The sequence below is a fragment of the Solea solea genome, chromosome 1 (genome assembly GCF_958295425.1).
Source record: "Solea solea chromosome 1, fSolSol10.1, whole genome shotgun sequence".
Lineage (NCBI taxonomy): Eukaryota > Metazoa > Chordata > Actinopteri > Pleuronectiformes > Soleidae > Solea > Solea solea.
Window position 1 is genome coordinate 32,438,102 of NC_081134.1, and position 21,269 is coordinate 32,459,370.

Genomic DNA, 21,269 nt, shown 5'->3' on the forward strand with positions numbered 1-21,269 from the left:
CTGAGCTGAAGGATCTGGTTTCACACACCTGTCAGCTGTGCATCCACACAGTGCACTGTGTGGCTCTACAACACAACGTTTTATTGTGTCTACTGCTGCTGCTGCCTTTTTTTCAGTTTTTCTTGTGAAAGGAAACAGGAATGGACCTTAAGACTCGGACATCAGGAACGAGATGATCGAGGCTTGATAGGATGCCACTGTCATGGGCACAGAGTGCGAGGAGACCCAGCAGGCGAGCGCAGGCGATGATGGTGCAGCTCAACAGGATGCTGCCAGTGTGAGTAACAAATATTCTCTTGTTTTAAAAAAGATGAGTAAATAAAAGAGTAATCTTGAATTTAATTTGTCCAGATCAAATTTTAAATACTGGATTATAGATAAAGTAATTCTATACATCAAGTCTCTTCAGACAAATGTGTTATTTTACTTCTTATACCATAATATTTATAATTTTTAAAAATATTTTCCCCTCACTGGGGGAATCTATACCCGTTTAACTTGTGATAGATTAAGAGCAGCTTGCACAGTATGGGATGACACTGTATGAATAATATATGTGCATTGGGTAATTCAATGAGTGCCAAATGTGAACTTCTGATGGACTTAAGTGCATCTTTAAGCCATTTTCCTTTTATAATTTTATAAGATAAAGCAAACCGTGAAGGGGGCGTCATCATGAGCAGACACAGGCTCTTATAACTGTTAGTACACCAACGACTAACCGTCTCACTGTAAACACCAGGGTTTATCATACATGCTCTAACAACCCTTCAGACACTTGCTCACCAGAGTCTGATGTTTTTTTGGATCGTTTAGCCGTCACTTAGTCTATTCTAATGTAAACTAGCTGACCTGGATAAGAGCGAGCGATGGTATCGGCAGGAAAATTTGAAATCCGAGTGCTCTCGTACACTTGGAGAGGCATCTAGAATATCAAGAAACTCTAGTTTGTTCTCATATTATTTCGGCATCATTAACCACGTCCTTGTTACACATCGAAGCGACTGCTTGGAAAGGTCAAGTGAGATTGACTCCCACCATAACAGCACTTTGCATTAGAGTATGAATATGTCTCTTCCCTCCTCCATCCTGGCTGCAGATTGCTGATGTGTCCGTGGAGGTGGCCACAGTGGACCACACTCTGCAGAAGCTTTACAGGAAATACAGAAAGACTCGACGGAAGCCCAAGGGACTCAAGAGGCTTTTGGCCCACCTGTTAAACGTCCCACACCTTGCTCTCATCATTGCAGCGGTGGTGTTTGTGGTGGTGGTGATCGTATGGTCACTGCTATGGGTCTTCATATGTAAGTGGAGGCGTTAATATAAAAAGTAATTATATAATGAATGATATTTTTATGTCTAGTCTTGGAAAAAGCTTTGTATTAAAGTCGTTTTTAAAGGGTCCAGAGTGTAAGAATGATCAATTATCATTGTTGTTGTAATTTGCAGCTCACTAAAAATGAATTTTAAACACTTTCAAATCCACAGGTGTTTCAAAGTACAGTGTGAGAATTAGTGACATCTCATGGTGAGACAGCAGATTGTAACAGAGGATGATGCTGCTTCCTGCACTTACTGTACCAAGTGCATCAGGGACCGACGGTATTCTTCGCATGTCCTTTGTGTAGTAAACTTCTGTCTAGAATAGCAGATTCTGGCTGTTGGAGCTGCTGGCACAAGATGTCAGTCTCCATAAAGCAAAGGCTTATTCTATTTTATTCTCATTTTTAAACAAGTATAGTATAAACGTTTGGGAATTCAATATCTGCCAGTAGTCCACACCAATTGTTACACACTGGTCTTTAAAAATAAAAAAATAAAAAGTTTTTATATGATCTAGTATGTTTTGTGTCATGATTCTTGAAACTGCTCCACATCCACATGATGCACAGTTTGTCTTCAGTCCGCAGGGAAAGCAACAGTGGAGCTTACTTTGCCGGGATGTTTCGTCTTGCCAACGTGGAGTTTATGCCCGAGTACCGCCAGGCAGAGTCCCACGAGTTTGTATATATGGCAAATAAAATACAGCACGTGGTACGTATCACTGTGTTCTTGTTACTTGTGATGTTGCAAGTGTTAAGCTGAGGGAGACTCTTGTTGTTAAATGTCGGTGTCTCATAGGTGAGCAACGTGTACAAGATGTCCTCAGTGGCCCGACTGTACAAGCAGACTGTCATTTCAGACCTCAGGTACAGTAGGATTGTTAGTCAACAACATGAATCATGTTTTTGCTCCAGTCCTAAGCATTTCCACCTAGAATAAGCAACATATCCTATTTTTTTTTTCCAACTGATACAGTTGATACAGATAAAAGTTGTTGTTTTTTGAAAACCCATGGATATAATCATATAGTAATAGAAAAAAATATTTTTTATTTGTGAACTGGAATAATGTCAGATGTCGGATGTATGGCCCGCGGGCCAGACTCGACCTACCAGAGGTTCCAATCTGGCCGGCTGCAGGAATTCGTAAAAATTTAACATGATTAGAATCTAATTATAATGTGAAATACTACATTTTTCAGCTCCAGATACCTTAATGCACATGTGTAAATGGTACATTTAGGCATAATATTGTTGAAATTGCACTTATTTTATTCAAGAAAGTTCAGATTGTTCATAATGTGTTTTGTAAAAATTAAATTAAAATAAATTAAATGTAAGAGTTCTTGTTTATAAGTTAGTATGCTATTATTTCACTGTCCTGAGTTATACCATGTGAAACAATATTGGGGTGTGAGTGAATCAAGGGAAATAAAATGAAAGTTACAGAATAAATATGCAAACAAATGAATAAATAAATAAATAAATACATGTGGAGAACATGTGCCACCATGCAAGTTGAAGAACCTGGAAGGAACTAGCCCTTCTTACCTCATTGAGCAACACATTATTATTATTCTTCTTGTCTTATTGTCCAGCCGCAGATTACTGCAAATATTAGCAGTTTATGTTTAACACATAACCAACAGCATTTTGAAAGGTATGTGTAATGTACAGTGATAGGTTTTAATCATGTAAACCTGTGTTATTCTCCTCTATCCAGCAACAGTGACAGCGGTATTTTGGTGCATTTCTGGATGTTGTTCGTCGTCCCTCGTCTAAAGAGCCCGGCCGTGTGTGAGGAGTGCGTTGGCGTGATCTTCAGAGACTCCGTCCACACGAGCCTCAGGAACCGGACGTCTGTCGGATACCTCCTGGGTCTCCCGGTCGACATCGACTCCATCCTCATCAATGGTGTGTATTATGTTGTGTTATGGTTGGTTTTTCTAAATGGCCGCAGAGACTGACTGTTGTGTCCTCCTGGCTGCAGCTGTCCAGCGCTCAGATTACACATCAAACACAGCAGGTAGGTGAAGACATTTCGTTTTTGACAAATAAATGTATTGTTTCTCCATGACTCCCCTCATTCCTCCCAGGCTCACAGTGTGTAGATAAGATGTATGCCAGCCTTCCCGGGGTGAAGGTCCCTTTAAACATCTTTTCATCGTGGGGTGGGGTGAGTTGCCATGTGAAGCTCACGGCCATCCCCTGCTCTCTTATCCGTCTGACCATCAACTTGTTCCTCATTGAGCCCAGTGACTGTGTGAATGATGCTTTGACCGTGTACGACGCTCTGCTGCCCATGAGGGGGCGCATTCTCCACAGGTGAGTGTCCGGCTCCCTTTCTAAACCACCAATTGTCTCACTGTGTGTTTAGAAGATAAGCTGCATGAAACACACCAGGCTGTTAATTTCCTTATACACGAATTTAAACGTGAAGTGAGGTGTGTAATCTGTGCTACAGGTTGTGTGAGCCAGTGTCCGGCTCCATCTCCCTCGTCTCTACCTCCAATGTCATGTTGCTCTCCTTCAGGATGACTAAAGGCAACAAAACGTTCAAAGGAAACTTTGAGGCCATCGCTGCAGAAAGTATGACACCTTTCTATGATTAGTTCATACTCTGGTTGTTCCCAACCTCGTGTATTAACTCTGGAATCATTTGACAACACATTGTTGGATTAGAAAGCAATTTATGTCAGCGTTTGAGTTTAAACTCATTTATTATTTACAAGATGTTTGTTTTTAAATGCCCTGCTGAAGACTTGGATTCAGTGGAGCATTGTTCTGGTTTCCTTTATGCTGGAGAAATGAGTTATAAGGAATCTGGGATTTTGTTTTTATTTAGTTGTACTGTGAGGTGTTTTAAATATCCACTAAATATCCACATCTGAGAAGGTACAGGATGAGTTTTCCAGTCCTTATATTATAATACTCATTGAGTCTGTCTTTCTTTCAGTCTGTATGTCTCAAATTGAGACGCAGTCAGGGTCTGGCATCAGCGCTCAGATCTACAGCCCCTTCTACCCGAGCCTGCTGCCCCCTCAGTGTTCCTGCACCTGGAGGTTTGAGGTAGATCTCACACATGCATACAAAGATATTTAAAACTTGTAAAACTGTACATAAACATCTTTGTTTTTTTTTCCCTCTTTGTATTTTATTCTAGACTTCAAATAGTGCTCTGGGAGTTGCTCTGCACTTTCAAAACTATGTACTGAATCCAAAAGGCATGAAGGCCTGTGACCACGGCTGGTGGAAGATCAATGAAGTCATGTATGTGCATACAACTCTGTACATTAAGCTCAAAATCAAGTCTTTCATTGTCTGTGTGTCCACTTTTACACAGCCAGCAATGAAGGGCAATGTCTCTGACAGCTACAACAAATCATTTGGTTATATGAGTTAGTGTTGAGGATATTTTCACGTAATATTCATCGTGCATTTACTCATTTGTCCTAAAACAACATCCTGTTATGGTTCGCCGGTTCTTGTTCTCTTCCCACAGCTTCTGTGGCAGCTACGTGGGCCACAGCACAGTGTTCCGCATCTATGACCGGAGCCCAGAAGTGGAGTTTCGCTGCAGCTCACGTAACGCCGCTCTGCCGTTTCAGGCGTCGTGCAGCAGCTACAACATCAGCCAACGTAAGCAATGCAAGAACAGAACATGACTCACGAGAGGAAATGACTGCAGGTGTTTCATTGTGCCTCTCGGGGCCTAACAATTGTGAAGTACTTAAGAGTTACTGTAGAGTCACTGTTTTCTTCCAGCCTGTGCTGAGAACCACTTCCTGTGCTCCACTGGACTGTGTGTGGAAAAGAACCGGCGCTGCGACGGCCTGGACGACTGCCAGGACGAGAGCGACGAGGACTTCTGCTGTACGTTGTCCCGCGTGTTGGGGGTGGTGACAGTTGACCTGAGAAAATCCACTTATATCAGTCTTGTTTCTTATTTTCACAGCGAGGCCCACAATGAAGTGTGGTGGCAACCGTCCTCCGCACCCTCTGTTTGTGTGCAATGGAGAGACGGACTGCACTGATGGAAGAGATGAGATCAACTGCACTCAGGGTATGGATTCTGTTAAAGTTTTGACTCTTAAATGTGATGCTGACAGTGCTATGTGCAGCTGGAGACAACATGGCTACTAGTGGGGTCACAAGGAAAACACACAGAAATATTAACATAAGCAGGTGCACATTCTAATAGGTCAGGCCGCACTCAGCATAGACATTACCTCAAATAACTATCCCTTCTGTTTTTGTCAGAAACGACCTGCTCTGCAATCAGGTACCAATGCCGCAGTGGCTCCTGCATCCTGAAGAAGAACGCTAAATGTGACGGTGTTCACGACTGTGAGGACCGCAGTGATGAGGTGGACTGTGGTGAGGATTCTTCACTTTTTTTTACATTTTGAACAATCGTCTACATTTAGAAGTCACGCCCATTTACAAAACCAGTTCCATACGTCCTCTCTCCTGTCCTTGTAAACTCTCCATAGACAATGTTTTATTATATTTAATGTCTGATTCTCTTTTTAGAGAGTTTCCTTTTTTAGGTTTTCTTTGCTGTGCAGTGATTTGTTGCAACTGGAAGTGGCTCGTACGCAGAATAGGAACAGCCAATAGCAATGAGCTCTGATTGGTCAATGATGCTATAGATTTAGTTGTGTGGCTGTAAATGGAGCTGAGAGGAGGTGCAAAGATGCCCTGACATACAGTACATGACACTGAAAGGTCAACATGCAAACATTTATCCATAACGCCAAATTGTACCTTTTAAATGACAAAACCTAGGATTTATTGATGTTCAAGACCTCTAACTCTTTGATAGCATTTTGAACATTTTCAGGCTCATTGCTTTACATTTCTTGCTTATATGAAGATCCAGTTCCAGCCAGAAACATTTTAAATAATAATAGAAAACACAGTTACAAAATAACTTCACCCTTTTATCATCAACTGGTCTACGACTTCTGAAAGAAACATGTCTTAAGTAATCCAGTGCAACAGTCACTACATTTAAGCTACACCACACCTTTGTAATGCAATCACTGATGCTTCTGGAACCAATGGACTGCCACTTCTCCTCCAGTCCTCTGATGTGGAGCCATGAGAAAGTCGCTGTTATTTCATAATAATTCACTGGGCAGTGACCTGCAGCAGCGAGGTGACCCCCACTGTTATTTTATTACCATGAAGATCCAAGGTGACGAGAACAGGCCCGTCTTTGATCACTTGCTGATACTGGGGCAAACACACACACACACACACACTGACCAGTGCGTGTGCACACACACACACACATGAACACACACACATCAAAGCTCTACTTTTTTAATAAGGTGGTATTAAGACCCGTCAGTCATGGCAGTGATTCAGCATCTCATACTGTGCAAACATGCAGACTATGGGCATATAAATCCCTGATTGGTGTATAATAAAATTATAATAGCTTGTATATATGTGTAGAAAGATGACATTATATATTATAATAATAATAATAGTAACAAAATCTGTCACTGTTTTGCTCTTAAGCTTGTGGTCTCCCCCCTCCGGTGAAGAAAGACGGCCCAGAGCGCATCGTGGGCGGGGTTAACTCTGTGGAAGGGGAGTGGCCGTGGCAGGCCAGCCTCCATTTCTCTGGTAACATGTACTGTGGCGCCTCGGTCCTGTCCTCTGATTGGCTCATCTCAGCCGCACACTGCTTCAGCAAGGAAAGGTCAGGGACTGATAATACACCCGTTCCCAAATTGTGATGAAACTCTTGTCAAAGGTTAATGTCTCTGTGTAAACGTGGATCTTCAGCGTAGGAAATGAGAGATTACCACAGGTTAGGAACCAGTTTGTGTACGAGCTTCATATCAAATTCATCTCATGTCAAATTCTGTGCAGTTTATGATAAATAAAAAATGAATTTATAGGAATAATATGGTTACTGTTTGTCGTCATTAACGTTAATGCCTAATGTGTTTTGAACCCTTCAACACCTAAAGTCTGGACTTTAGGTGCACAAGTGCACAAGTGAAATTACCGTAATAACCACATGTTGGCTTTGACATGCAACTTCTCAACTTTCAGAAACTGTTGGAAATTTTTATTTACGGTCATGCAAAGTGTCTTCGTTCGGTGTTAAAGGGGTAATAATCATCAGAAATCATGATTTTACAACCCATCTGTCAGTTAATTTATGGTTTATGGTATTAAATGAGCTTTCAAGTTTTATGTCCAGTATCTGGTATAGTATTCATTGCCTGTGTTACCTGACCTCTTGCTCTGCAGGCTGTCTGACCCTCGTTACTGGACCGCTCACTTGGGCATGCTGACGCAGGGCAGTGCCAAACACGTGGCCGAGATCCAGCGGATTGTGGTGCACGAGTACTACAACGCGTACACGTTTGACTACGACATTGCTCTGCTGCAGCTGAAGAAGCCCTGGCCTCCTTCCCTCGGCCCACTGGTCCAACCCGTGTGTCTGCCGCCTACTTCACACACCGTCACTGACAGCCACCGCTGCTGGGTTACTGGCTGGGGATATCGCTCCGAGGAGGGTGAGCGGCAACTTGACGTGATATAGCTCAGGTTTTTTTGTGTAGTTTTGTACGATGCTGACACACAGTCTGCACTGATTTCACTGTACGCACACCCAGCACACAGAATCAGCCACAGACGATTTGGTGTGAAAGAGTATGCTCTTTACAAACTGTATAAAGGTGAGAAAAAGCACCTTTTCTCACCTGGGGGATCACACCACAGATTCAGCGCCAACGATGTGTCAGTATCTCATAAATGCAACCACACTTTCAAAAAAAAAAAAAAAACAGAATTATCACTTTAAGCAGAGTTAAGACACTTCATATTTTCTGTTAACGTGTTGCAGGTTCACAGAAATAACCTCTCCTGTCCTCTTTATGTCCATGTCTTGTCTCCCTGCAGACAAGGTTTTGCCCTCAGTCCTGCAGAAAGCGGAGGTTTCCATGCTGAGTCAGAGTGATTGTAAGAAGAGATACGGGCCGGTCTCGCCGCGCATGCTGTGTGCCGGGGTTCCCTCGGGAGAGAGGGACGCCTGCAGGGTGAGTTTCCATCTGACTCTGTCACCTGTGTTCAGGAGCATTGTAACAGGGTTGGCTAAGCTGGAAGAGGGTCCATAAGAGTGGCTGATTTTTGTGAGAACCCCCTTAAATCATATGACAAGGCTTCACACATGAGGATGAAAACCCTCATAACAAAGCCTGTTGTGAGCAGTGATTTAAGCTTGTGTTTTGTTTTTATTTCAGGGGGATTCTGGGGGTCCTCTGTCCTGTCAGTCATCAGACAGGGGTCGCTGGTTCCTGATCGGTATCGTCAGCTGGGGCGCCGGTTGTGGCCGACCAAACCTGCCTGGCGTCTACACCAGGGTCAACAAGTTCACCTCTTGGATCTACAACCATATCAGCTGACATGACGAGAGTGGCAGCAGGCGTGTGAACCGTCTGCTGCTCGGAGCAAATAATAAAAACATTTTCAGACACATTGTACCATGTATGTATTTCTCTTATATCTCCTTTTGGTGAGACACCTTATTACCCTTATAAATAATCACTATTTTAATCATCTTTATTACATTACCTCTTTAAGTCCTGCAGAATGAATGGAAATGGAAAAGTTTTATTTCTGTGTTGGATATCACCCCAGCTAACAATGTTTGGTTCCCTGAAGGTTTCCGCCTTGCTTCTCCTGTGGTTGATATGGAAAGTGTACATAACACTCCCCTAAAGTTAGTTTTCGGTTGCACATTTGGTTCCCAGAACATTACTTTGCCACAACCTTCATACAACCTTCAGAGAAAGTTCTCTTTTGGTTCCCCTAACGTTACTTTTAAACCACTGCTAGTTTAGTACTAAAGTTTTTTGGGGGTTAGTTTGAGGTCCATTTTTATGGGGCCCCTAACTATCCCTTGAAACGCCTCTGGTTGAACACTGTTGAGTAAGTGCAGCTTCTGTGTGTGTGTGTGTGTGTGTGGATCATCAGTGTCTCAGCAGCCAAACTCCAAACCTCACACACGTTTCCCTCAAACAGTCTTTTGTCCTTCCAGATCCAGCTCCTTCATACACAGTGAGGGAGTTTGCCCACATTATCTGTGGCACGGATGGTTGTGGCGATTGTACCCTTTTCATAGTGGTCCCATTGTCCCCGCACTGCATTCTGGGGCTCCGTGTTACACCTGCCGCCCAGTTCAGGTAAACTGGAGGCGGTGAATGGCAGCAGCATCCGAGCCGCTCAGGGTCAGATTTCTGCGCTTTTTTTTTTTATTTCAAAGGAAGCGACAGCGGGGGTTTCCTCTCCCTCTCTCTTTCTCTCTCAATCCATCGTTTCTATGCCTTAGCTACTGTTGCATATCACCTCTTCGGAGCCAACAGTGCTATGAGGACTCTCCCCAAAAGTAAAACTTGCGAAGTGTACTGCGTCTCTGGACATGGACACTCATCCTGCACCACTGCTGCCGCTGCTGCTGCTGCACAGGTAAGAAGACTGCGCTCTTTTCTCACTGTGCGCAAATGAGACTCTGTGTGCTTTTTCTGCAGGAAGTACTTCCTCAAGTGATGCACATTTATTATTAAATGTGTTGTATTTTGCAACAACAGATGCATGCTTAAAGGGATAGTACACGTTGTTGTGTAGCAGTATGATGTGCCTGTGCACATTAACAGGGCCGACCCTATGCATTTTGTTGCCCAAGGCAAGATTGTAATTTGCCCCCCCATGATTTTAATACACTTTATATATATATATATAAAATCATATCTGCACGTTATATGTTAGAGAAGTTTATGTTGCTGTCAGGCCTTCTCTAATCACATAGAAGCTGTGTGCGTTATCTGTGAGCACTGAACGTGTTTGATATATTGCCATGAATTGGAATTGGTATAAGCACAGACAAATTCTGACAGTAAGAACATTTATATGCATAAACAGTGTACTGTTTCCTTTATCTTAGTGGGATGAGTGGAAGAAAAACCGCTGCCAACTAGTGTTTAGAGCAGGGATGGGCAACATTTTTTCCAGAGGGCCAATGAAGCAAGCAAAGGTCCACAATTACAAGTGTTTAAATCAATAATAATTATTAAACCCAACATGTGTAACATTTGCATTTTAAATTGTCTTCATATGTCTCACTATATCACGACTTGAGGTCACCTGTGAGGACATCCAGGGGCCGGATAAAGCTGTTTTTTGGGCAGCATGTGGCCCCAGGGCCTTATGTTGCCCATGCCAAATTCAACACAAAACCACTGTGAGGAATATTCAGATATAAATACAGTGCTTAAATAATCTATACTCCTATACTTCCTTCCTGATGTTCCTGTTCACATCAAAACGGTTAATGTTCCAGTTGTCCTGTCTCCCTCTGCAGTCAGACAATCTGAACGCTGTCTACTGACTCTCTCCACCTCTTCAAATCAAGACTGAAAACTCACCTGTTCCGGACCGCCTACTCCCTCTAACCCCCCCTCATTTTACTGCCACTTCCCCAAAGTTATTGTGTTGATTTTATGTGCTCCTTTTTTGGTTTTTACGTAATTGTGTGATTTTAATTTTAATTCATCTTGCTTGTAAAGTGTTCTTGAGTGACCTGAAAGGCGCTTTTAAATTAAATGTATTATTATTATTATTATTACTGTATGTAAAACACTGACTCTGCCTGAGAACAGTATACACCTCTTAAACCCCCCCCCCCACCACAATTTTTTGAGATGAGTACAATCAAAACGAGTCCCCGTTGCTTTATTTTGACAGTGAAATCAGTCTCTGGGAGTTTGGGGCCGGCTTCTCATGAATGTCGATGCCACTCGATTGAGTGGTGACACGACAGAGCCAGGCCGTGGGAAAGCGCCCCCCCCCTCAGCCACGCTTTGTCTTCTCCCCCGGGGAACCCTGCCAACCTCTTTAATGTTTTAGGAGATCCTTTCAGCTCAATGATGTTCAGCGTTGCTCCCAGTAAATCAGCGTCTGCTCCGACTTAAAATCAATGACGCATTGATTTTGGCGCACAGGCTGCTGCATTTTTCTTTATTGCTCTTTTGTGTTCGCACAGAAATAAAATATACCAAACAATTAATAGCGCGACTTGAACGCGGACATAAAACAAGCTGGTATGATATCTGAGTCATGTTCTCGTCTCTGGAAGGGAGAGGGGGAGTTGAAGGAGCCCACCCAGTCACTGAGCCCCCCCACGAAGCCTGAGGAGTGGGCAGAGCAGAGGGCGGAGGGGGGTCGAGCTCCAGCCTGTGGCCCCTGGAGAAGGTGGATGTTGGGTCTGCTGCCTTTCTTTCCCTTCACCGCTGCCATTGCACTGACCCTTCACTACTTATCGTGTGAGTACATCTCTGTCTTCAAACGTGTGTTCACTGTGACGTCCAGTGCATCTGTTTAAATCTTCCTCTTTCTCCTCAGCTCCGCCTCCCTCCGTGTTCTTCATTGGTGGCAGTGTGGAGTTCCCAAACCTGAGCTTCTCCTCAGAACTGACTGACTCCACCTCCCCTCAGTTCCGCCTGCAGGCTCAGGCTTTGAACCATTATGTAAGTGGAGCTCAGGACGTGTCTGTGCCTCTTCTCTGGATGACACTTAAGAGTCCTTGCTGACCTTCCCACTCCCCGCAGCAGCACTGCCCTCTTTCTCCGTCCTTCTCCATCAGTCAGCCTTTGCATTTTTTATTCATTTCCTTTATTTCCTCATCTGCATTGTCCTCCTCTATTTTCCTTCCTTTCTTTCTTTCTTTCTTTTTTCCCCCCGCACACCACTTTCCTGTCCTCTGTTCTTCCCTCTGTCGGTGTTAAATGTAAAGCTGAAACAGGAGCCGTGCACAGTGTTTGTGCAAGTTCCCAAGAACCCCAGGGACAGGGCCCTTTCAGGGCCGAGGACAAGCCCGGCATTTGTGAGCGCAGCTATGTCCAGGCAGCGAGAGTGAGAGGAAGAGCAGGCCTTCAATAAAAACATTGTCTGTGTGGCTTTCACACAATCAGCCACTCTGTGTGCGACGCTGTGTGTGTGTGTGTGTGTGTGTGTGCAGCAGAGAGCAGTGGGACCTCAGTTTGACACTGAGGTTGAGAGGGAGAGACAGGGCAGTAGGGCAGGCCGGGACGACTGATGGGTTGGTGGCAGGACAGAGATGCGAGAAGTGTAACGGCCGCACATTCCTGCTCAGCATCTGCGATATTTTGCGATTAGATAAGTGGAAATTCCCAAAAATCTGCAGTCCTACTATCCAAAACAATCCCTGTAATCCGCCGTGAGGGTGACTCGTAGTATCTGTGCAGGAATCTGCTCATTAAAGAACAGGTGAAGTTGAGGCCGGGAGCCTTCTAACAGCCAGGGTTTGTACCTGTGCACAGCAGGTACACACACAATGGAGCTCTGTGCTGCTCAAAGTCAACATACACACACACATGCCGAGTCCATGCTTTTGTTGAATGATCCGACAGGTTCATGTGTTGATTGCGGGCGAGCGGTGACCTCATTTGCACTGCTGTGATGTCATGATGTCACCTGTAGCATGTACAGCGTGTGGTTTATGTTCTTTCTTCTTTTAATTTTTTTCAACAACAGTTCTCTGATCTGTACGAGCCCTCTCCGTGGAGTTCTTACTACCTACGCTCGGGAATTACCGCCTTCAGGTATCAAAAAAAAAAGACCCTAAAAAGTATTTATGAATGTATATGTAACATACATGTCGACAACTTTAGGGAAATAGCAACAATGTGAACCCTTTGTGTGACAGTGAAGCAGCAGAGGGGCTCACTGTCTTCTACTGGAGTCAGTTCTCGGCCCCTGACAATGTTGCCATGGCGATCCAGGGGTCCAGCCCAGAGAAGCTGCAGCGCAGGCTCCCGGGCAGCAACAAGGTGCAGCGGGACAGCCTCAATGAGCAGCGCTACTACATGGAGCAAGATGAAGACATGCTCCACCTACTGGGTACAGGCTCTCACTGTTGTTAGTAGTAGTTTGTCCAGTGTGAAGCTTTTACACGAAACAATAAATGATAGAATGTGTGTGTGTTTGTGCAGGTTTGGACCCCGATGACTTTGAATCTGACGAAAAATCAGACAAGATTAAGAATCCAAACAGCTTTCAGAGTGGGAAGTGGCAGCTTGGTTTTCAAGGTGAGAGAACAACATCTCTGTTTTGATGTCACGGAGCGAATTCTCCATAATATACTGTATATTGTAAGGTTGTCTGGTCTATTCTGTTAAAACTAACACGCCTACATGAGAGAGTGTAGTTGACTTAATGTGTGACTAATGGAAGGAAGAGCAGGGATAAATGGGAAGAGAGAGCTGACACATCCTGATGTCACTGAATATCATGAGTGTAATGTATATGAGCTTCATCTAAACCACGGGAGTCGAACTCAAATGACCTGGAGGCCAATGAGCATCTAGTCTGGTCATGAGGGGGCCGGTCTATAGAGGAACACTTGGGACTGTTCAGTATGGTCCAGTTTCCTCGGGTGGGGGCGAGATGACCTTAAAACTCTAACACCATATTCCATCATTATATCGCAATAAAGAAATATTCCAGGTGATGTTTCACAGAATTTTAAAGTAAAAGTACTTGCTTTGACATGGAATGATGTATGTATACTGTAAATTGTTCCATGTCAATAATAACATATTTATGATGCAAAAAAAAATCTACAACTGTAATTTAAACACCAAACAAGCTTATATATGTCATTTAATGTTAATTAAATGAGCCGACAGTTTGACACCTCTGATCTAAACTATGTTGCATTGCAGCTGTTGTGGTGTTTTGTCGTAGCCTCATGATGTCACACCTCCTGTCATTAACACAGACGGCGTCACTAAACGTTTCCATCTCTTCCTCCGCAGCGATGTCCTTTGACCTCTACGCCAAATACGGCAACAACCGCACCCTGAGCCTCGTGAGTCCCAAGAAGCCGTACTACCAGTGGCGTCTGCGCGTGCCATCGGGTCATGTGGTCCGACTGGTTATCCTCACCCTGCATGGCGCCACACCAGGAAGCTGCACCGCCCACAAGCTCTCAGCGTACGACTTCCTGCTTCCTCTGCAGAACAAGATCATAGCCAGGTGAAGACATTTCATGTCCAAAACATCTACAACAAATAACAACTGATTCAGTGCAAAAGCAGATTTCTTTTTTTTGTGTCTCCCAGGTGGTGCGGGGTGCCCATCTCGGGTTCGTCTCCCGTCATGAGGCTCACGTCTTCTGGGAACGTCATGCTAGTCACCTTCTCCTTCAGCAGACAGAGGGATGGAGCAATATTCAAAGCCTATTTCCAGGCCATCCCAAAAGTTGGTAAGAGTGGAATAAACTGTGTGTTTTTTTACTGAGACTTGGGATGTCATTTCCTTTTTGTTGTGAGACGGTTGTCTGTGTGACCGTCTCCCGCTGCAGGTTGTGGAGGATCCGTTTCCTCTTGGAACGGCTCCATTTCCTCACCCTACTATCCGGCTTACTACCCTCCTAATGTAGACTGTGTGTGGACACTGCGGGTGAGTCACATGAGCGCTTATTCATATGTATGTTTGTGGGTGTGTGTGTGTCGGGAACGGTGAAAGAAGAACAAGAAAGAAAAGAGTGAAAGACTGAATCATCTTTCTATTATTTGACCGTCCACATTCCAACATTCACTAGTCACCTTCTGACTTCCCTATCAGGCGCCGTTGCCGGGATACCTGATCTCTATGACAATCGTGGCGATGGACATTCAGGATTCCTCGTCGTCGGACGGCTGTGAGAAGGACTGGCTGGACATTGGAGGGGTCAAGTGAGTCATGGAACTGAACTGTGTCGCGGCAAAGATGCACACGAGTGAAAAGACTAGGATTAGAAAATCATCCACATTCATTCATAGGGATTTTTGTTCCTGTTGATGTTATTGTTTGGTCTTTGTGAACAGAAACAATTTAACGTTATTTGAATGCCGTGTATCTTAATACGCGGTCAGTCATGCAATACTATCAGACCTGGTAGAGGGCGCGTTTGTGTGTATACACTGGCAGAGCAGGGGCGGGCAGGCAGGCGGGCCGGGGCAAGAAGCGCTTATCCTGTCAAACTGCTAAACACTTTTTTTTGAGCAATAGATTGTCTTAACTTAATTGTCATAAAACAACATTTGTGTCCTGTGTCCAGGACAGGAATGTCTCCGGGCGACACAAGATCTAAACACTGCTACACTGAGAGACACAGAGTTGTGTGGAGCTTTATCAGCATTGTGTAATCAATGGTTTAAATGTAACAGACATTTGTTCATATTTAAAAGTCACGCACTAGAGTTCACACATAGGAGATGACGGGAAAGTGGTCTCTATTATCTGTGGAGTCACAAAATCAGGATAAATCAGTGCGGCCTAATCTGATCTTCTCTTTGAAATAGTATCCAGTGTATCCTGTTTTTGAAAGTAACATCTGTGAATGTCATCCACTTTTATTTTCGGTGACGTCTCAGAAGTTAACGCTCCTTACTTTTGTGCTGCCACACATCTCCAGACTGTGCAACCCGGTGTCGGACAGCAGCAAAAAGCGAGTCTTCTCCTCTCCTCTGTCTCTTCACTTTCACTCCGATGAGTCCCTCACCCACAAAGGCTTCTACCTGCTCTACCGCGCCTTCTCCCCGGAGAGCAGTGAGTGAAACTGTCGACACTGTCGTCTCTTAATTAACTGGCAACTTCTATTCCAAACACAGCTGGTTGAGTTTCCCTGTCGCCTGTCCTCCAGCTTGTCCTCGTCAGTTCCGCTGTGGAGATGGACGCTGCGTCCCTCTGAGGAAGGTGTGCGACGGAGTGAAAGACTGCTCAGACGGACGGGACGAGGCCAAATGCTGTTAGTGTAGCTACCTTTTTTTTCTCTTTTTAACATGAAATCAGCTTTCTCTGTACATATGAATATACATTTTTATATTTATTTCGAGGCCGCAGACTCACAGATTTGTGTGTTTTTGTTCAGCGTCCTGCAGGCCCGGGGACGTGTTGTGTGCCAACGGCCAGTGTAAACCTCACAGCAGCCAGTGTGTCGGTCAAAGCTCCTGTGCAGGCAGCAGTGAGGAGGGCGCCTGTGGTGAGTTCACGCTAACTTAACACATACATTGTTTGTTTTTTTCCGTCGTTAACCGGGCTCACTGTTTTTTCCTCCCATCAGGGGGAAAATGTTACCACCTGTGTCCCAACAAGGTGTGTTTGCCAAAGTCCTCGGTGTGTGACGGGGTGAGCGACTGCAAGGACCGCAGTGACGAGCTCAACTGCACCAGAGCGTGTGAGTAGCCGCGGCATCGGCCGTCACTGCTTTCACTGTCTGTTTTCACATGTTTTTCACACAATTATGACAAACACAACGAGAGATGAGCAGGAGAATCTTAGGAGGATCCAGACGAAGTGCGTGGACACTCCTCTCTCCAGTTGTGGATTGTCCGGAGTTTCTTTCTGCTGTATTCTCACATCATCTCACTCTGAGATTATTAGACTAACAATATTATTATTAGACTAATAACCACACATTGTCTTCAAATCTGGCCATGGCAAAGATCTCATTCTTAAATATCCAACGTAACTTATCACAGTCGTATAAGTCAATAAATAAATCAGGGGTCTTCTTTCCCTGGACTTTTCCCTCAGCTCAGTGCTCACAGGGTGGTGAAGAAGAAAATGAAATTCATGTCCAACAACATTCAAATCACATAACACACATGAAAGCTGCTCCTCAGGGAGCCGGACCTTAACTGAGCACACAGTGACCTCTGACCCCTTCTTAAATGATATGTTAAATAGGGTTAAATAAGTGATCGTCTTTAATTTGGACGTCTGAGCTTTGGTTTACTCAATGTTAATGGCTGCTTTTCTTGTTGATAAGTCAAGGAAATTAAGAGCGTGTATATTTTTGGATGCTAAATGGTCATCTTTGTGTCATCATTGCTGCTGTCTTCTTCTGTCACAACAGAAGTTGCTTTGAGAAGTTTACTGAAGTGTTTTACTTCAAAAGTGGATTAATTTCCAAAAGAATCATGTTGCACATCACTTTTTGATTGTTGGTAAGGTAGTATTATTACTTTTTAAAGGATGAATATGTATTAAGTAACTTATTTCACCTTAACTTGCCCAACACTGCTTAAGAAACGATTTCTAATCGATACTTGTTTGCCTTTAGATTTCAAAGGCTGCTCCTCGTCCTCCTACAAATGTGCCAATGGAAAGTGTGTCAGTAAAGTCAACCCGGAGTGCGACGGATTTAAAGACTGTTTCGATGGCTCTGATGAACTGCGCTGTGGTAAGAATTCACGCTCAGTTTCCTCTTCTTGCAACTGAAGATGGATTCTCACGTCGCTGCGTTTGTCTCTCAGGATGTGGCACAAGGCCCAGGAAGCGCACTAAGATAGTGGGAGGCTCTGATGCGGCAGCGGGGTCGTGGCCGTGGCAGGTCAGCCTCCAGATGGATCGATACGGCCACGTCTGTGGAGCCACGCTCGTCGCCAACCGCTGGCTCATTTCTGCCGCTCACTGCTTCCAGGACTCGGACACTATTAAGTAAGAACGACGCCCCGATGGCCTCGTTTTAATCGTCATAAATGACGTGAGTGTGCTCTTCATGTATAGCATGTCTGCAGGTACTCGGATGCTCGTTCGTGGCGAGCCTACATGGGGATGCGCGTGATGACTATCGGGAACAATGGAGCGGCCACCAGACTGATCCGGCGGATCCTCCTCCACCCTCAGTATGACCAGTTCACCTCTGACTACGACATCGCTCTGCTCGAGCTCAGCGCTCCCATCTTCTTTAACGACTTGGTGCAGCCGGTGTGCGTCCCCGCCTCCACCCACACCTTCACCACCGGGACCAACTGCTACGTCACAGGCTGGGGAGTCGTCATGGAGGACGGTAAAAGTGTCCGATAAATCTCCATGTCTTCTTAAAAACCTCAGGACGGATCGCGTCAGACTTTTCATAGCACTCCACTATGTTTCCATCTTAACCGCAGGTGAACTGGCCTCTCGCTTACAAGAGGCCTCAGTGAAGATCATCAGCAGAAACACCTGTAACAAGCTGTACGATGACGCTGTGACTGCCAGGATGCTGTGTGCCGGGAACCTGCAGGGTGGGGTGGATGCCTGCCAGGTGAGTGTGTGCATCAAGTTGGGCTCGGTTGTGTCACAGTGTTTTGTAATTCGCCTTTAGTCATAACCACATTAAAAATGTGGCCTCTTTCGGTTTCTGTCATTTCCCACACTCCGTAAAACCACAACTGATGACAAAAACCCATTTTTATCTTGACGTTACTCAATATCCACAGCATCAGTCCCACACCGTGTTTGGTCACTTATCATTTCAGTTTTCTGCTGCGTATGACACTAAAGCTCGGTTCATTCATTCATTCACTCATTCCACTCTCTTTCTGTTGCACCTGCATTTTAAAATGTTTTCCTTTTTCACTTCATACATGTAATTGCTTTGAATGAACTAATACCGGGTTCTCTGGCTTCCTCCCACAGTCCAAAAACATGCAGATTAGGGGATTATGTAAATTGGACACTCTAACCGTAGTTGTGAGAGTGGACCCTCATGTGGAGGATGAAGCGGTAGAAAATGGATGGATGGATGGAGTTAGTCCATGTATTGTGAAAATGACTTAGTGCAGGACATGGAAACTAAATTGACAAAATGATATATAAGTCAAGTATAAATCAGTCCAAAGCACCCGCTCTCTCAACTGTCAGTATTCATGTAAAATGCTCAATAATGCGTAAATGTGCGGTATATGTGGTGAAGTGAACGAGAGAGTCTCACAGCCTTGGTGTCTTGGTGATTCTCTTGAACTTTCTATGATCAGACCTCACTTGAAGGGAAAGTTGAGCTTTTATTGAAGTGTGCGTGTATGAGGCACTGACGCACATCATTGTTGACTGGTTCCGAGAAGCAGTCTGAGTCATGGTCCTGCGCGGAAAAACTGAATTAATCCACTGTCAGGAAGTTCAAATATGTTATTTTGTGACTTCAGTGTGACACAAACAAGGCTGCAGCAGACGAAAAAAATGCACATTTTCTTTATGGACTTTGGTGCAGGAGAGAAAAGGGTTTACAAACTTCAGTTTTCAGTGTTGTTGATGATGTTTTTTGTGTTCTCTGTGGCGTCAGGGAGACTCCGGAGGTCCGCTGGTGTGTCTGGAGCGAGGCAGACGCTGGTTCCTGGCGGGCATCGTGAGCTGGGGCGAAGGCTGCGCGCGGCTAAACCGTCCCGGCGTCTACACGCAGGTGGTGAAGTTCAGCGACTGGATCTATCAGCAGACTAAAGGACAGGTGTGACGAAAAGCACCACACTGACACGGGGCCCACATGACAGACTTAACACGCAGGAGGAAGGTTTCAGACGCCGGGAGTCTTATCGTTGGGGTTGTTGTCGTCGTTATTATACGGCGACGCGGTCAGACGACGAGTTTTTGGGAGCGTGTTCACTGCCAATGTGCCAGTCAGCGGGGAAGAGGGCATCATCATCAACATCATCATCATCATCATCCCTGATACACAAACCTGCTTCTGTAAAATCTCCTCACCATCAAACCTGGTCACAAAACACATTACAAGGCATAAACAGATTATTAAATTAGACAATTACACACAACACTACAGATGTAGACAACTGTGGGTCAACATGCTCATCATCATCATCATCATCATCATCTGTATATGAATATATCAGGAAAACATGTAGAAGAAAGCTGTGGTGAACATCATGTGATCCCAGAGTCCACCACTTTGAATGAGTCTGGTGTTTAATTTTCCATTTTCTCTCTACATTCTGTGTCTCCACTTTCTTTGGATATAAGTCATCAGCTGAGCTGCACTTGCCCCCAAAAAGGACGTCCGTGTCCTCAACCTAAAAGCACAATATTTGCTAAGGACGTGAATGTGAATCCAGAGGGGAAAGATCTGACATTTACGCTTTTAAGAAAGTTTCTCAAAGAGCAAATGTGTATATACACTTCCCTGAGTCTGCACCAAAGACCGGCCTGTACAGTAGCAGATGAACGGGGACGTGCGGTCAGTACCTGCCTTTACCTTCCACCGCTGTCGCCCCGGGCTTTTCCTGTTGTCTCTGCTGTCCCATCCTTGTCTTTTCCTGTCCCAGCGACACTTTTCACAGCAGAGTTTGTTGCCATGAAAAAGTCAAGAACCAGATCAGACCTGGCGACCGAAGGTGGGACCAGTTCTCTCCCCTCGACTCCACTCGTCCAAGTACTGTATACGACACAACTGTGTGTGATGTTTTTGTACTGTAAGCAATAGCCTTATGTCAAATATATATTCTCTAGTCCCACAGTAGGAGGTGGTAATATATTGTGTATTTTGCAGATTTTGCAGTGATGTTTTTAATTTATCTGTAACGGTGCATCCTTTCCTCTCCTCTCCACGCTGAATATAAAAGCATGTTCACGGCCGGTGTACGACCACGATGGAGCTGACGCTGCTGTGTGAGGAATAAACAAGATCATCGGGTTGGAAAAAAATAATAATAATTTCATGCAGACACTTTATTCTTGGCTCTTCTGCTTCCTTTTCTCATTCGACGCACATCACCACCTAGTGGCCGTTTCTATCATTGTATCCTGCAGGAAAGATGCGCCTTAATCCTTCCAAGTGTCACTAGAAGTGTGGTTTTATGTCTTTATATTAAATGTGTCCATGTAAGTTTCCAGTGCAGCAGCTCAAATGTCAAATATTTCACTTTATTTACATTTGTTGTAATTTTACACACATTAACTGTCAAGGACAAACAATAAGTGCACAGTTGTGACTACAGTGTTAAATGCATAGCAGATAATTGGCACCGACAAACACAGGGTAACCTGTTTCCAGGTGATTAAGTCATTATTGACTTTGGCCGTGAAAAGTGTGTCGCGCTCGTCTTTCTGCACGAATGTTTATTTATTTTTTAGAAGGCAGATTTC

The 21,269-nt window shown here is 44.5% G+C and overlaps 2 protein-coding genes across 3 annotated transcripts; both read left to right on the forward strand.

The window, feature by feature from the left end:
- Positions 1-58: 58 nt before the first annotated feature.
- tmprss7 (transmembrane serine protease 7) lies at positions 59-8,825 on the forward strand. Its single transcript, XM_058638208.1, has 18 exons — positions 59-277; positions 1,100-1,304; positions 1,904-2,034; positions 2,122-2,189; positions 3,046-3,236; positions 3,313-3,348; positions 3,419-3,647; positions 3,787-3,911; positions 4,279-4,391; positions 4,486-4,592; positions 4,825-4,961; positions 5,088-5,195; positions 5,278-5,385; positions 5,583-5,699; positions 6,852-7,035; positions 7,596-7,864; positions 8,250-8,386; positions 8,591-8,825. Exons 1-18 carry the CDS (start codon positions 203-205, stop codon positions 8,750-8,752), a joined length of 2,502 nt encoding a protein of 833 aa, XP_058494191.1. The 5' UTR covers positions 59-202; the 3' UTR covers positions 8,753-8,825.
- LOC131465475 (suppressor of tumorigenicity 14 protein homolog) lies at positions 8,752-20,843 on the forward strand. Of its 2 annotated transcripts, XM_058638188.1 has the most exons (20): positions 8,752-8,834; positions 9,388-9,815; positions 11,482-11,668; positions 11,748-11,872; positions 12,900-12,967; positions 13,072-13,265; positions 13,358-13,453; positions 14,183-14,402; positions 14,489-14,631; positions 14,731-14,828; positions 14,994-15,103; positions 15,826-15,959; positions 16,054-16,158; positions 16,282-16,392; positions 16,474-16,587; positions 17,476-17,595; positions 17,669-17,852; positions 17,933-18,204; positions 18,305-18,441; positions 19,459-20,843. In XM_058638188.1, exons 2-20 carry the CDS (start codon positions 9,717-9,719, stop codon positions 19,624-19,626), a joined length of 2,685 nt encoding a protein of 894 aa, XP_058494171.1. In that variant the 5' UTR covers positions 8,752-8,834; positions 9,388-9,716; the 3' UTR covers positions 19,627-20,843. The 2 variants fall into 2 exon arrangements, with proteins under 2 accessions (XP_058494171.1, XP_058494179.1); XM_058638196.1 differs by lacking the exons at positions 18,305-18,441; positions 19,459-20,843 and having other exon boundaries at positions 17,922-18,088.
- Positions 20,844-21,269: the final 426 nt, after the last annotated feature.

Bases quoted from the DNA above. Each gene is read 5' to 3' on its own strand.
- tmprss7 (XM_058638208.1), top strand. From the start codon at position 203: ATGGGCACAGAGTGCGAGGAGACCCAGCAGGCGAGCGCAGGCGATGAT. The intron at 2,035-2,121 runs GTACGTATCACT...GGTGTCTCATAG, and splicing joins CAAATAAAATACAGCACGTG to GTGAGCAACGTGTACAAGAT. The intron at 3,912-4,278 runs GTATGACACCTT...TCTTTCTTTCAG, and splicing joins TGAGGCCATCGCTGCAGAAA to TCTGTATGTCTCAAATTGAG.
- LOC131465475 (XM_058638188.1), top strand. From the start codon at position 9,717: ATGAGGACTCTCCCCAAAAGTAAAACTTGCGAAGTGTACTGCGTCTCT. The intron at 14,829-14,993 runs GTGAGTCACATG...CTTCCCTATCAG, and splicing joins ACTGTGTGTGGACACTGCGG to GCGCCGTTGCCGGGATACCT. The intron at 18,205-18,304 runs GTAAAAGTGTCC...TCTTAACCGCAG, and splicing joins GGGAGTCGTCATGGAGGACG to GTGAACTGGCCTCTCGCTTA.